At 38.9% G+C, this 13,188-nt stretch overlaps 1 protein-coding gene across 1 annotated transcript in view; it reads left to right on the forward strand.

Annotated features, from left to right (window-relative positions):
• The window catches only part of SSX2IP (SSX family member 2 interacting protein), a 117,446-nt gene that overhangs the window by 1,788 nt on the left and 102,470 nt on the right, over positions 1 to 13,188 (forward strand). Inside the window, exon 2 of the mRNA XM_053693161.1 lies at positions 8,034 to 8,116. Coding sequence (XP_053549136.1) covers positions 8,034 to 8,116 — 83 coding nt within the window. The remainder of the gene's footprint in view (positions 1 to 8,033; positions 8,117 to 13,188) is intronic.

Genomic DNA, 13,188 nt, shown 5'->3' on the forward strand with positions numbered 1-13,188 from the left:
TCTAGTCCTCTTGATATTAAAACTACTAAGCGTTTAAATTCAGTTTTTAAACCTCATGTAGTTATTCCAGAAGTTTTTCCAGTTCCTGATGCTATTTCAGAAGTAATTTCTAGGGAATGGAATAGTCTGGGTACTTTAATTTACTCCTTCTCCAAGGTTTAAGAAATTGTACCCTTTGCCATCTGATAGATTAGAGTTTTGGGATAAAATCCCCAAAGTTGATGGGGCTATTTCTACTCTTGCTAAACGTACTACTATTCCTACGGAAGATAGTACTTTGTTTAAAGATCCTTTAGATAGGAAGCTTGAATCCTTTCTAAGGAAGGCTTATTTATGTTCAGGTAATCTTCTCAGACCTGCTATTTCTTTGGCTGATGTTTCTGCAGCTTCAACTTTCTGGTTGGAGGCTTTAGCACAACAAGTGTCAGACCATAATGCTTATAGCATTGTTAAACTTCTTCAACATGCTAATAACTTCATTTGTGATGCCATTTTCAATGTCATTAGAATTGATGTCAGGTATATGTCTTTAGCTATTTTAGCTAGAAGAGCTTTATGGCTTAAGTCTTGGAATGCAGATATGACTTCTAAGTCAACATTGTTTTCTCTTTCTTTCCAAGGTAATAAATTATTTGGTTCTCAGTTAGACTCAATAATTTCAACGGTTACTGGGGGGAAGGGAGCCTTTTTACCTCAGGATAAAAAATCTAAAGGTAAATATAGGGCTGCTAATCGTTTTCGTTCCTTTCGTCAGAATAAGGAACAAAAGCCTGACTGTTCCTCTAAAGGAACAGTTTCCGTTTGGAAACCTTCTCCAGTCTGAAATAAATCCAAGCCTTTCAGAAAGTCAAAACCAGCTCCCAAATCCGCATGAAGGTGCGGCCCTCATTCCAGCTCAGCTGGTAGGGGGCAGGTTACGATTTTTCAAAGATGTTTGGATCAATTCGATTCAAAGTCTTTGGATTCAGAACATTGTTTCACAAGGATACAGAATAGGTTTCAGGGTAAGACCGCCTGTGAGAAGATTCTTTCTTTCACGCATTCCAGTAAACCCAGTGAAGGCTCAAGCGTTTCTGAAATGTTTTTCAGATCTGGAGTTAGCTGGGGTAATTATGCCAGTTCCAGTTCTGGAACGGGGCCTGGGGTTTTACTCAAATCTGTTCATTGTACCAAAGATGGAGAATTCCTTCAGACCAGTTCTGGATCTAAAAATATTGAATCGTTATGTAAGGATACCAACATTCAAAATGGTGACTATAAGGACTATTCTGCCTTTTGTTCAGCAAGGGCATTATATGTCCACAATAGATTTACAGGATGCATATCTTCATATTCCAATTCATCCGGATCACTATCAGTTTCTGAGATTCTCTTTCCTAGACAAGCATTACCAGTTTGTTGCTCTTCCGTTTGGCCTAGCAACAGCTCCAAGGATCTTTTCAAAGGTTCTCGGTGCCCTTCTCTCTGTAATCAGGGAGCAGGGTATTGCGGTATTTCCTTATTTGGACGATATCTTGGTACTTGCTCAGTCTTTACATTCTGCAGAATCTCATACAAATCAACTTGTGTTGTTTCTTCAAAGACATGGTTGGAGGATCAATTTACCAAAGCGTTCCTTGATTCCTCAGACAAGGGTAACCTTTTTAGGTTTCCAAATAGATTCAGTGTCCATGACTTTGTCTCTTACAGAAAAGAGACGTCTGAAATTGGTTTCAGCTTGTCGAAACCTTCAGTCTCAATCTTTCCCTTCGGTAGCTTTATGCATGGAAATTTTAGGTCTCATGACTGCTGCATCGGACGCAATCCCTTTTGCTCGTTTTCACATGAGACCTCTCCAGCTTTGTATGCTGAACCAATGGTGCAGGGATTATACAAAGATATTGCAATTAATATCCTTTAATCCCAATGTTCGTTCTTCTCTGACTTGGTGGTTGGATCACCATTGTTTAGTTCAAGGGGCCTCTTTTGTTCGTCCAACCTGGACTGTGATCTCAACAGATGCGAGTCTTTCAGGTTGGGGAGCTGTATGGGGATCTCTGACAGCGCAGGGGGTTTAGGAATCTCAGGAGGCGAGATTACCAATCAATATTTTGCGATTTTCAGAGCTCTTCAGTTCTGGCCTCTTCTGAAGAGAGAGTAGTTTATTTGTTTTCAGACAGACAATGTCACAATAGTGGCATATGTCAATCATCAAGGGGGGACTCACAGTCCTCAGGCTATGAAAGAAGTATCTCGGATGCTTGTATGGGCGGAATCCAGCTCCTGTCTAATTTCTGCGGTTCACATCCCAGGTATAGACGATTTGGAAGCGGATTATCTCAGTCGCCAGATGTTACATCCGGGCAAATGGTCTCTTCACCCAGAGGTAATTCTTCAGATTGTTCAAATCTGGGGGCTTCCAGAAATAGATCTGATGGCATCTCATCTAAACAAGAAACTTCCCAGGTATCTGTCCAGATCCAGGGATCCTCAGGCAGAAGCGGTGAACGCGTTGTCACTTCCTTGGAATTATCAACCTGCTTATATCTTTCCGCCTCTAGTTCTTCTGCCAAGAGTGATTTCCAAAATCCTAATGGAGCGTTCGTTTGTACTGCTGGTGGCTCCAGCATGGCCGCACAGGTTTTGGTATGCGGATCTCGTTCGTATGGCAAGTTGCCAACCTTGGACACTTCCGTTAAGGCCAGACCTTCTATCTCAAGGCTCATTTTTCCATCAGGATCTCAAATCATTAAATTTGAAGGTATGGAGATTGAACGCTTAATACTTAGTCATAGAGGTTTCTCTGATTCTGATTCAGTGCTTAATTCTATGTTACAGGCTCGTAAATCTGTGTCTAGGAAGATCTATTGCCGAATCTGGAAGACTTACATTTTTTGGTGTTCTTCTCATAAATTTTCTTGGCATTCTTTTAGAATTCCTAGAATTTTACAATTTCTTCAAGATGGTTTGGATAAGGGGTTGTCTGCAAGTTCTTTGAAAGGTCAAATCTCTGCTCTTTCGGTTCTTTTTCACAGAAAGATTGCTAATCATCCTGATATTCATTGTTTTGTACAGGCTTTGGTTCGAATCAAGCCTGTCATTAAGTCAATTTCTCCTCCTTGGAGTCTCAATTTGGTTCTGAGGGCTTTACAGGCTCCTCCATTTGAACCTATGCATTCTCTGGATATTAAATTACTTTCCTGGAAAGTTTTGTTCCTTTTGGCCATCTTTTCTGCTAGAAGAGTTTATCTTCTCTTTGTTGTGAATCTACTTTTCTGATTTTTCATCAGGATAAGGCGGTGTTGCCGACTTCATTTAAATTTTTACCTAAAGTTGTGAATTCTTACATTAGTAGATAAATTGTTGTCCCTTCATTGTGTCCTAATCCTAAGAATTCTCTGGAGAGATCTTTACATCCTTTGGATGTAGTAAGAGCTTTGAAATATTATGTTGAAGCTACTAAAGATTTCAGAAAGACTTCTAGTCTATTTATCTTTTCTGGTTCTAGGAAAGGTCAGAAGGCTTCTGCCATTTCTTTGGCGTCTTGGTTAAAGTCTTTGATTCATCGTGCTTATGTAGAGTCGGGTAAATCCCCGCCTCAAAGGATTACGGCTCATTCTTCTAGGTCAGTTTCTACTTCCTGGGCTTTTAGGAATGAAGCTTCTGTTGATCAGATTTGCAAAGCAGCAACTTGGTCTTCTTTGCATACTTTTACTAAATTCTACCATTTTTATGTTTTCTCTTCTTCTGAAGCAGTTTTTGGTAGAAAAGTTCTTCAGGCAGCTGTTTCAGTTTGATTCTTCTGCTTATAATTTCAGTTTTTTTCATTATGTGATTAAAACTTTTTGATTTGGGTTGTGGATTATTTTTTTCAGCGGAATTGGCTGTCTTTATTTTATCCCTCCCTCTCTAGTGACTCTTGCGTGGAAGTTCCACATCTTGGGTATCTGCTATCCCATACGTCACTAGCTCATGGACTCTTTCTAATTACATGAAAGAAAACATAATTTATGTAAGAACTTACCTGATTCATTTCTTTCATATTAGCAAGAGTCCATGAGGCCCACCCTTTTTTGTGGTGGTTATGATTTTTTTTTGTATAAAGCACAATTATTCCATTCCCTTATTTTTGTTGCTTTTGCTCCTTTCTTCTTGGCTATTCGTTAAACTGAATTGTGGGTGTGGTGAGGGGTGTATTTATAGGCATTTTAAGATTTGGGAAACTTTGCCGCTCCTGGTAGGAATGTATATCCCATACGTCACTAGCTCATGGACTCTTGCTAATATGAAAGAAATGAATTTATCAGGTAAGTTCTTACATAAATTATGTTTTGGTCACCTACAAACAAGCAAGATTTCCGTCTCTCACAGACATGTATCTTCTTCCTTTTTTATTTATTTTTTTTTTTTTCATTTTTATTATTACATACAAAAACAGAAATAACGAACATTTCTCCGTACAGTGGAGAAAAGAAAATACAAGAGAGATATAAACAAAAGCTCAGAAAATTATTCTTATCTCAAGTATATTAGCATTTCCCGGACAGCCCCAAGTCATAAAAAAAAAGGAAAAATTATATTTCTCCCCCGCCCTACCTCCCCCAGTCCCCTCTCTATTTTAGCTTAATATTGATAATTTGTGCTATGTAATGTACAAAATCATTTTCCTGGAAACACACAAAGGCCTTACATTTTTCTACAAAATGTTTCTCTTGAGGACCCCCCTAGTTTTAATTCGTAAGCAGCTTTAATTGATGCATCTAGTAATACTTTCCTCACCTCTGAAATAGGAGGTGTCTTACAGGAAATCCAATATTTAAAAAAAAGTGTTCTAATAGTTATTATTGCTACTAATATAAAATTAACATCTCTGTCCCAGGAGACATGGGATCTCAAAAAAAGGATAGATTCTCTTGTTAGCTGAATTTTCTATTTTAATATATTAGAAAGAAAATATTCCACCTTCATCCAAAACTGGTTTAGTTTGGGGCAACCCCAAAGTAAACTATTCAGGTCTGGATCCTGAGAGTGACATTTGGAACAGAGATTGAGTACATTCTTATTCCACTTAGCCGCTCTCCGTGGGGTTAAATAATCTCTGTGTAGCACTCTAAATTGAATTTCTCTATAATGAGATGAAGAAAACAATTTTTGAGTAGTCTTCAAACTCTTTAAAAGTATTGTATCTTCTTCTTTAAGAGGCTCCTCTGTCCTCCACTCATTACCTGTATTAATGGCACCTGTTTGAGGTTGTGGACAGGTGACTTTTATACTGATAACAAGTTCAAACAGTCACACTCCAAACACCACTATGGTGAAGACCAAAGAGCTGTCGAAGGACACCAGAAACAAAATTGTAGACCTGCACCAGGCTGGGAAGACTGAATCTGCAATAGGCAAGCAGCTTGGTGTGAAGAAATCAACTGTGGGAGCAATAATTAGAAAATGGAAGACATACAAGACCACTGATAATCTCCCTCGATCTGGGGCTCCACGCAAGATCTCACCCCGTGGGGTCAAAATAATCACAAGAACGGTGAGCAAACATCCCAGAACCACATGGGGGGACCTAGTGAATGACCTGCAGAGAGCTGGGACCAACGTAACAAAGGCTACGATCAGTAACACACTACGCCGCCAGGGACTCAGATCCTGCAGTGCTAGACGTGTCCCCCTGCTTAAGCCAGTACATGTCCGGGCCCGTCTGAAGTATGCTAGAGAGCATTTGGATGATCCAGAAGCGGATTGGGAGAATGTCATATGGTCAGATGAAACTAAAGTAGAACTGTTTGGTAGAAACACAACTCACCATGTTTGGAGGAGAGAGAATGCTGAGTTGCAACCAAAGAACACCATACCTACTGTGAAGCATGGGGGTGGCAACATCATGCTTTGGGGCTGTTTCTCTTCAAAGGGAACAGGACGACTGATCTGTGTACATGAAAGAATGAATGGGGCCATGTATCGTGAGATTTTGAGTGCAAACCTCCTTCCATCAGCAAGGGCATTGAAGATGAAACGTGGCTGGTTCTTTCAGCATGACAATGATCCCAAACACACCGCCCGGGCAACGGAAGAGTGGCTTCGTAAGAAGCATTTCAAGGTCCTGGAGTGGCCTAGCCAGTCTCCAGATCTCAACCCCATAGAAAACCTTTGGAGGGAGTTGAAAGTCCGTGTTGCCCAGCGACAGCCCCAAAACATCACTGCTCTAGAGGAGATCTGCATGCAGGAATGGGCCAACATACCAGCAACAGTGTGTGGCAACCTTGTGAAGACTTACAGAAAATGTTTGACCTCTGTCATTGCCAACAAAGGATATATAACAAAGTATTGAGATGAACTTTTGATATTGACCAAATACTTATTTTCCACCATAATTTGCAAATAAATTCTTTCCAAATCAGACAATGTGATTGTCTGTCTGGATTTGTTTCCACATTTTGTCTCTCATAGTTGAGGTATACCTATGATGAAAATTACAGGCCTCTCTCATCTTCTTAAGTGGGAGAACTTGCACAATTGGTGGCTGACTAAATACTTTTTTGCTCCACTGTATCTAGCTTCACTGTTCTAGCTCGCAGAGCTCTGTGGTTAAAATCATGGTTGGCTGATGTAACTTCAAAAGCCAAGCTTTTGTCTTTGCCTTATAAGGGTAAGAATTTATTTGGGCCTTGTCTGGCGGAAATTATATCTGAAATTATGGGTGGAAAGGGATCTTTCCTTCCTCAGGACAAGAAGAATTAGACCTAAGGGTCACCAGAGGAGACAAAGAGCACCACAGCCAGGCTGTTAAGTATCACTCCCCTTCCCACAAACCCCAGTCATACTCTTTGCCTTCGGTGCAAGGAGGACGTGAAGTTTTTTTGGTGTCTGAGAAGGTTTGGATTATTTCACTTCAATCAAGATTTTATTATTTTGAAAGCCAGAGCAGAGCAATATTGGGTCTAGCCGTACTCCACATTAGTCTCTTCAGTAGGGCAGTGGTGGCTTTAAAGCAGTTAGGAACTTGTGGAGTGGTCCTCCCTGTGTTTTCCAACATGTTGCTGCCCCATTATAGAAAGCCTGAGTAGGTTTACTTTTTTTTTTTTTTTTTTTTCTACAGGTCTCTGTGGAGTGGCATCCTCTCACAACATGTATGCTGTCCTCCTGCCGGACGGCTAGATACAGGTAAGTGTCCTTTGTCTTCTAAGTATGGGAGATGGTGCACTTTATAGACTGCAATTTTATGGGGACAAAATATATCCTAGCTAGGATATTTATCATGGCAGTGGGCAGTCACTTAATGTGAGAAGCTGTTTCCCCTTTTATGGTGATGAAAGCTTTAAAGGGACACTGAACCCAGAGTTTTTCTTTCGTGATTCAGATAGAGCATGATATTTTAATCAACTTTCTAATTTACTCCTATTATCAAATTTTCTTCTTTCTCTTGGTATCTTTATTTAAAATGCTAGAATGTAAGTTTAAATGCAGGCCCATTTTTGGTGAACAACCTGGGTTGTTCTTGCTGATTGGTGGATAAATTCATCCACCAATAAAAAAGTGCTGCCCATAGTTCTGAACCAAAAAAGCTTAGATGCCTTCTTTTTCAAATATAGATGGCAAGAGAATGAAGAAAAATAATAGGAGTAAATTATAAAGTTGCTTCAAATTGCATGCTCTATCTGAATCATGAAAGAAAAATTTTGGGTTCAGTGTCCCTTTAACAGTTGCATGAGGCTTTGTTTGGACAATAAGCGTTTGTGTAGGACTTATGGACTTATTTGTGATCGCTTTATGGTACTGCGATCTGGTGGCCAGATTATCAATCTTTTTAAGACAAGATGAGTTTGTGAACTCGGAACCTGTTTGGCTTGTTATCTCTTGTTGTTTACAGGCAGTCTCGGTGCAATAACAATGTTCCTTTTTTGCACTTAATCATATATTTTATATACGAGGTAGCTCTCGTATCTCACACGTGAATTTTCCGATTTAGTGTTTAAGCGCACCGTTTTTATTCTAATGCGCTTAAGCGCTCTGTTTTTATTCTAATGCGCTTCTGCTTAACTGTTTATTAGCGCCGCCTCCTTAGTCAGTCAGGAACGGAGCGGCTCCATGTTTTGTGCCTATGACGATCATGTGACCCAGGCTCCTTTTCCAGGTGAGAACGGAGCATCGGACTTGTATACAGTCTTAGACTGTTTTTGTAGACTGCATGTTTATCTGACACAGGAGAAACATAAGTGCCACAATAAATTTATTGCATATATATATATATATATATATATATATATATATATATATATATATACACACACACACATATATACACACACACACATATATACACACACACACATATATACACACACACACATATATACACACACACACATATATACACACACACACATATATACACACACACACATATATACACACACACACATATATACACACTCATTCATACATACATTTATACACACACACACATATATACACACTCATTCATACATACATTTATACACACACATACATATATACACATACACACATGTATTTGTTTTCCTATTTGGCAATTCCCCATTCTCTTAAAGTGACAGGGTTAATTTTTAAGGCAGCCTCATGTCTCTCAGGATGCAATGCCACAGCTTCTCCTCAAACGTCCCAAGCCTTTATGGCATCACATGCAGTGCTCTGCAGTTTCTCTCAATCTCCTGAAAGAGTTATTTGCCTGCAGAATTATTGCCCAGTTATCATTTGTGGTACCTATGGCATTATCTGTTTTTCCTTAGGGAATTCGCAAGAGGAATATTGGAGATTCAGATAGTAAGGTTTCTGTCCTATCTACTGCTATGCTGGTTGGCCTCCCTTATATACCTGATGAGGAAGAGAAAGTCGGTAGATCTGACGGATGGTATAATTCCTTCATCTGATGCTGAAGTAGTGATCTTCAGATTTTAGCCTGTACTCCTTTGTGTATTGTTAATGGACTTGGTTTGGCTACTTTTGGAGTAACTCTGATACGCCTGTCTTTGTCAATTCTAAAGAATCCAGTAAGCTTTATAAGTACTAGGATTCCTCTGTGGAAGTTTTTTTACTTTTTCAGACTGTGCTAGATTTCTCACAGGAATGGGCCAAGTCAGGGTTTCCTTTTTCCCCATCTCTTGTCTTTTTAAATGTTTCCTATTGCTGTCTCCATTTAATATGAATGCACAGTGCCTAAAGTAGTTGGGCATTTCTACTCTGGGTAAGGGAACTACGATTCCTAGAGAGGATAGCTTTTCTTTTCAGGATCAATGGACTAAGCTGGAGGCCTACATGGAAGTTTGTATTGCCTCTTTGTCAAGCGCGGCATCTTATTGGTGCAGTGCCTTGTCTGAGTCCAATTTGGTAGAGACTCATTTGAAGGAGATCCAGTATAGAATTAAGGCTCTTGAGCTAGCCAATTCTTTTATTTCTGATGCTACCATACAAGTTTTTCAGCCAGAAGCCAAGATATCTGGATTTGCTGTGCTAACCCGCAGGGCGTTGTGGACAGTGGATTTTTCCGCTGAGTCCAAGTTTCTTTCCATGTAAGGGTAAGACCTTGTTTGGTCATGTTCTGACAGAAATAGTTCTGATATTACGGCTGGAAAGGGTCTTTTCTACCACAAGACAAATGAATAGACCTAATGGAGTTTGCCCCCAATCTGGGATTGGTCCAATTGGGGGGTTGAATCTCTGTCTTCAAACATAGATACGAGATGTCCAGATAGGCTGTGGACATATCTCAAGGTTATGACGAAATTTAAGGGGGCGCTTGTATAACAGAATAAAAGTGTTAATAGTTAACAATATACAATATGCAAAAAAATAAAAATTATTTAGCATACATACAAATTTCTAGAAATAAGAATCCTAAAGTAAAGTGGATGCACTTCTTTAGTGTAGAGAAATCTTCATCAAAGTGGATTATCATGTGTTGGCTGATACAAGAGGGTGGGGTGCGCTCAAAAGAGAGCTTATGAGTAGGACTATCTGTATTGGTGACGTGAAGAATTAGTCTTTGATGTAGAATGGGTACATATACTGTTAACCCAATTAATGAGTTAATAATCAATGCCTTTATAAAGGAATATGATTAATACTCCGTGATAATAATAGTATTATGAATATCAATAATAATAATAAATGGTGAGGTTCTCCGTGATGTAATTCTACTTGTGTATCAATGTATTATCCTATGTGACGTGTACTCAAATCAGTACACAAAATGTGCGGATCGTAAATATATACGAGTGAATTTAAAATAATATAAAGGGTGTTTAATCATCTCTTGATGAAAAAGAAAGCATATTCTTAATCCCTTGATAAATAATGATCATAAATGAATATAGAATACATTTTTTACTAATATAAAATGTGCATAAAAGCAAGGTATTTAACAATTATATAACAAACAATTATATTGAGCTTCAGTGATTAATATTCTGGAATATTATTAGACTTTAAATGAATGATGCTGCAAATATATAATACTTCCAGGTATATATGCAAATGGGCACAATTCGTGTAAAAAACACTTTATGTACACAAGCTTGTAATAGCAAACAATATATAGCAGCGTATAATATGATGGCAGAAAATAGCAGCAGGATTGACAACAATTTATGCAATGGTAACAATTTATGCAATGGTAACAATTTATGCAATGGTAACAATTTATGCAATGGTAACAATTTATGCAATGGTAACAATTTATGCAAAGGTTAAAAATAGCAGCGGGATTGGCAACAATTCATGCTAAGGTAAAAAATAACGACAATCCAAACATAGACATAAATAGCAACCAATGAGGGACTTGAGTCCGTGTATAAAAGTTCCTGTATAAGATCACGCAATGGTGAATGGCTTAGAATCGTTCTAAGATGGTGGGTAATTAGCAATGCTAGAAATAAAGTTGTGGCCACAACTATTAATTGTATCCAGATAAAATGTGTATTGCTGTTAAAAATGCTCACTAATCAGAGCAGTTTAAAATTCCATCAGTGTAGCAAAGTGGAACGGTGCACCCCCCTACCGGACTACAGATATCCCTTACCTCCTCTGTGTTCTCTTGGGTTATGGGAAGGCTGTCTCTGTACTCTGAGATGCAAATTAATTCTCCGGCCGGCGTATCGCTTAATGAGCTGTAAGCAAAATGTAATGCTCTTCACCGGTCGGCGCCTTGCCGTTTGAACTTCCCGGTCTATCCTTCCTACCCTGACGTCTGATACACGTGGTCCTAGGAGGTCCAATCGGATAGCCGGGTCGTGGGGGGAGTGGTGCTATGATGATTCTGTCGTCCTTTAGCTGGAGCCGATGTTAGTCACACTGGATATTTGATAACATTTGATTTTGACTATCCAGTGTGACTAACATCGGCTCCAGCGAAAGGACAACAGAATCATCATAGCACCACTCCCCCCATGACCTGGCTATCCGATTGGACCTCCTAGGACCACGTGTATCAGACGTCAGGGTAGGAAGGATAGACCGGGAAGTTCAAACGGCAAGACGCCGACCGGTGAAGAGCATTACATTTTGCTTACAGCTCATTAAGCGATACGCCGACCGGAGAAATAATTTGCATCTCAGAGTACAGAGACAGCCTTCCCATAACCCAAGAGAACACAGAGGAGGTAAGGGATATCTGTAGTCCGGTAGGGGGGTGCACCGTTCCACGACACTGATGGAATTTTAAACTGCTCTGATTAGTGAGCATTTTTAACAGCAATACACATTTTATCTGGATACAATTAATATTTGTGGCCACAACTTTATTTCTAGCATTGCTAATTACCCACCATCTTAGAACGATTTTAAGCCATTCACCATTGCGTGATCTTATACAGGAACTTTTATACACGGACTCAAGTCCCTCATTGGTTGCTATTTATGTCTGTTTGGATTGTCGTTATTTTTTACCTTAGCATGAATTGTTGCCAATCCCGCTGCTATTGTTACCATTGCATGAATTGTTGTTAATCCTGCTGCTATTTTCTGCCATCATATTATACGCTGCTATATATTGTTTGCTATTACAAGCTTGTGTACATACCGTGTTTTTTACACGAATTGTGCCCATTTGCATATATACCTGGAAGTATTATATATTTGCAGCATCATTCATTTAAAGTCTAATAATATTTCAGAATATTAATCACTGAAGCTCAATATAATTGTTTGTTAAATACCTTGCTTTTATGCACATTTTTTATTAGTAAAAAATGTATTCTATATTCATTTATGATCATTATTTATCAAGGGATTAAGAATATGCTTTCTTTTTCATCAAGAGATGATTAAACACCCTTTATATTATTTTAAATTCACTCGTATATATTTACGATCCGCACATTTTTTGTACTGATTTGAGTACACGTCACATAGGATAATACATTGATACACAAGTAGAATTACATCACGGAGAACCTCACCATTTATTATTATTATTATTATTATTATTATTCATAATACTATTATCATTATCACGGAGTATTAATCATATTCCTTTATAAAGGCATTGATTATTAACTCATTAATTGGGTTAACAGTATATATACCCATTCTACATCAAAGACTAATTCTTCACGTCACCAATACAGATAGTCCTAATCATAAGCTCTCTTTTAAGCGCACCCCACCCTCTTGTATCACTTCACATTATTCTGAGTTTGGGAGAATTTCAGATTTAGGGGAAGCTAGTTGAGTCTGATATTAGTATCACCACACACTTTCAATACCTTATGTGTTGGCTGCCTCCTCCTCACAGACTGATCCGGATAAACTGCAGAGTATAAAAAAGAACAGAGGGGCGCCTCATGTGCAGAATCATCGAAGGTATTTATGAACTTTGTACAATAAGAGCCAAATGGGTACTCGCATATTACTAAAGCACCCTGGTGTGCTAGTAGGTGGAGGCTGTAGATTTATAGGGTGTAACAGCTCACCCACCACTGCACACAGGGATCTCCAGCAAGGGTGAGCTGTTACACCCTATACATTCCTTACTTTCCTGAGCTTGGAGATTGAACGATTAGTTCTGTCTGAGCGTAATTTTTCTGAGTCGATCATTGAGACCTTGATTCAGGCTCACAAGCCTGTTACTTGTAAGATTTGCCATAAGTTATGTCATATACACCTTTATTGGTGTGAATCCAAGGGCTACTCTTGGAGTAGGGTCAGGATTCCTAGGATGTTGGCTTTTCT

The sequence above is a fragment of the Bombina bombina genome, chromosome 10, assembly GCF_027579735.1.
Source record: "Bombina bombina isolate aBomBom1 chromosome 10, aBomBom1.pri, whole genome shotgun sequence".
NCBI classification, from domain to species: domain Eukaryota; kingdom Metazoa; phylum Chordata; class Amphibia; order Anura; family Bombinatoridae; genus Bombina; species Bombina bombina.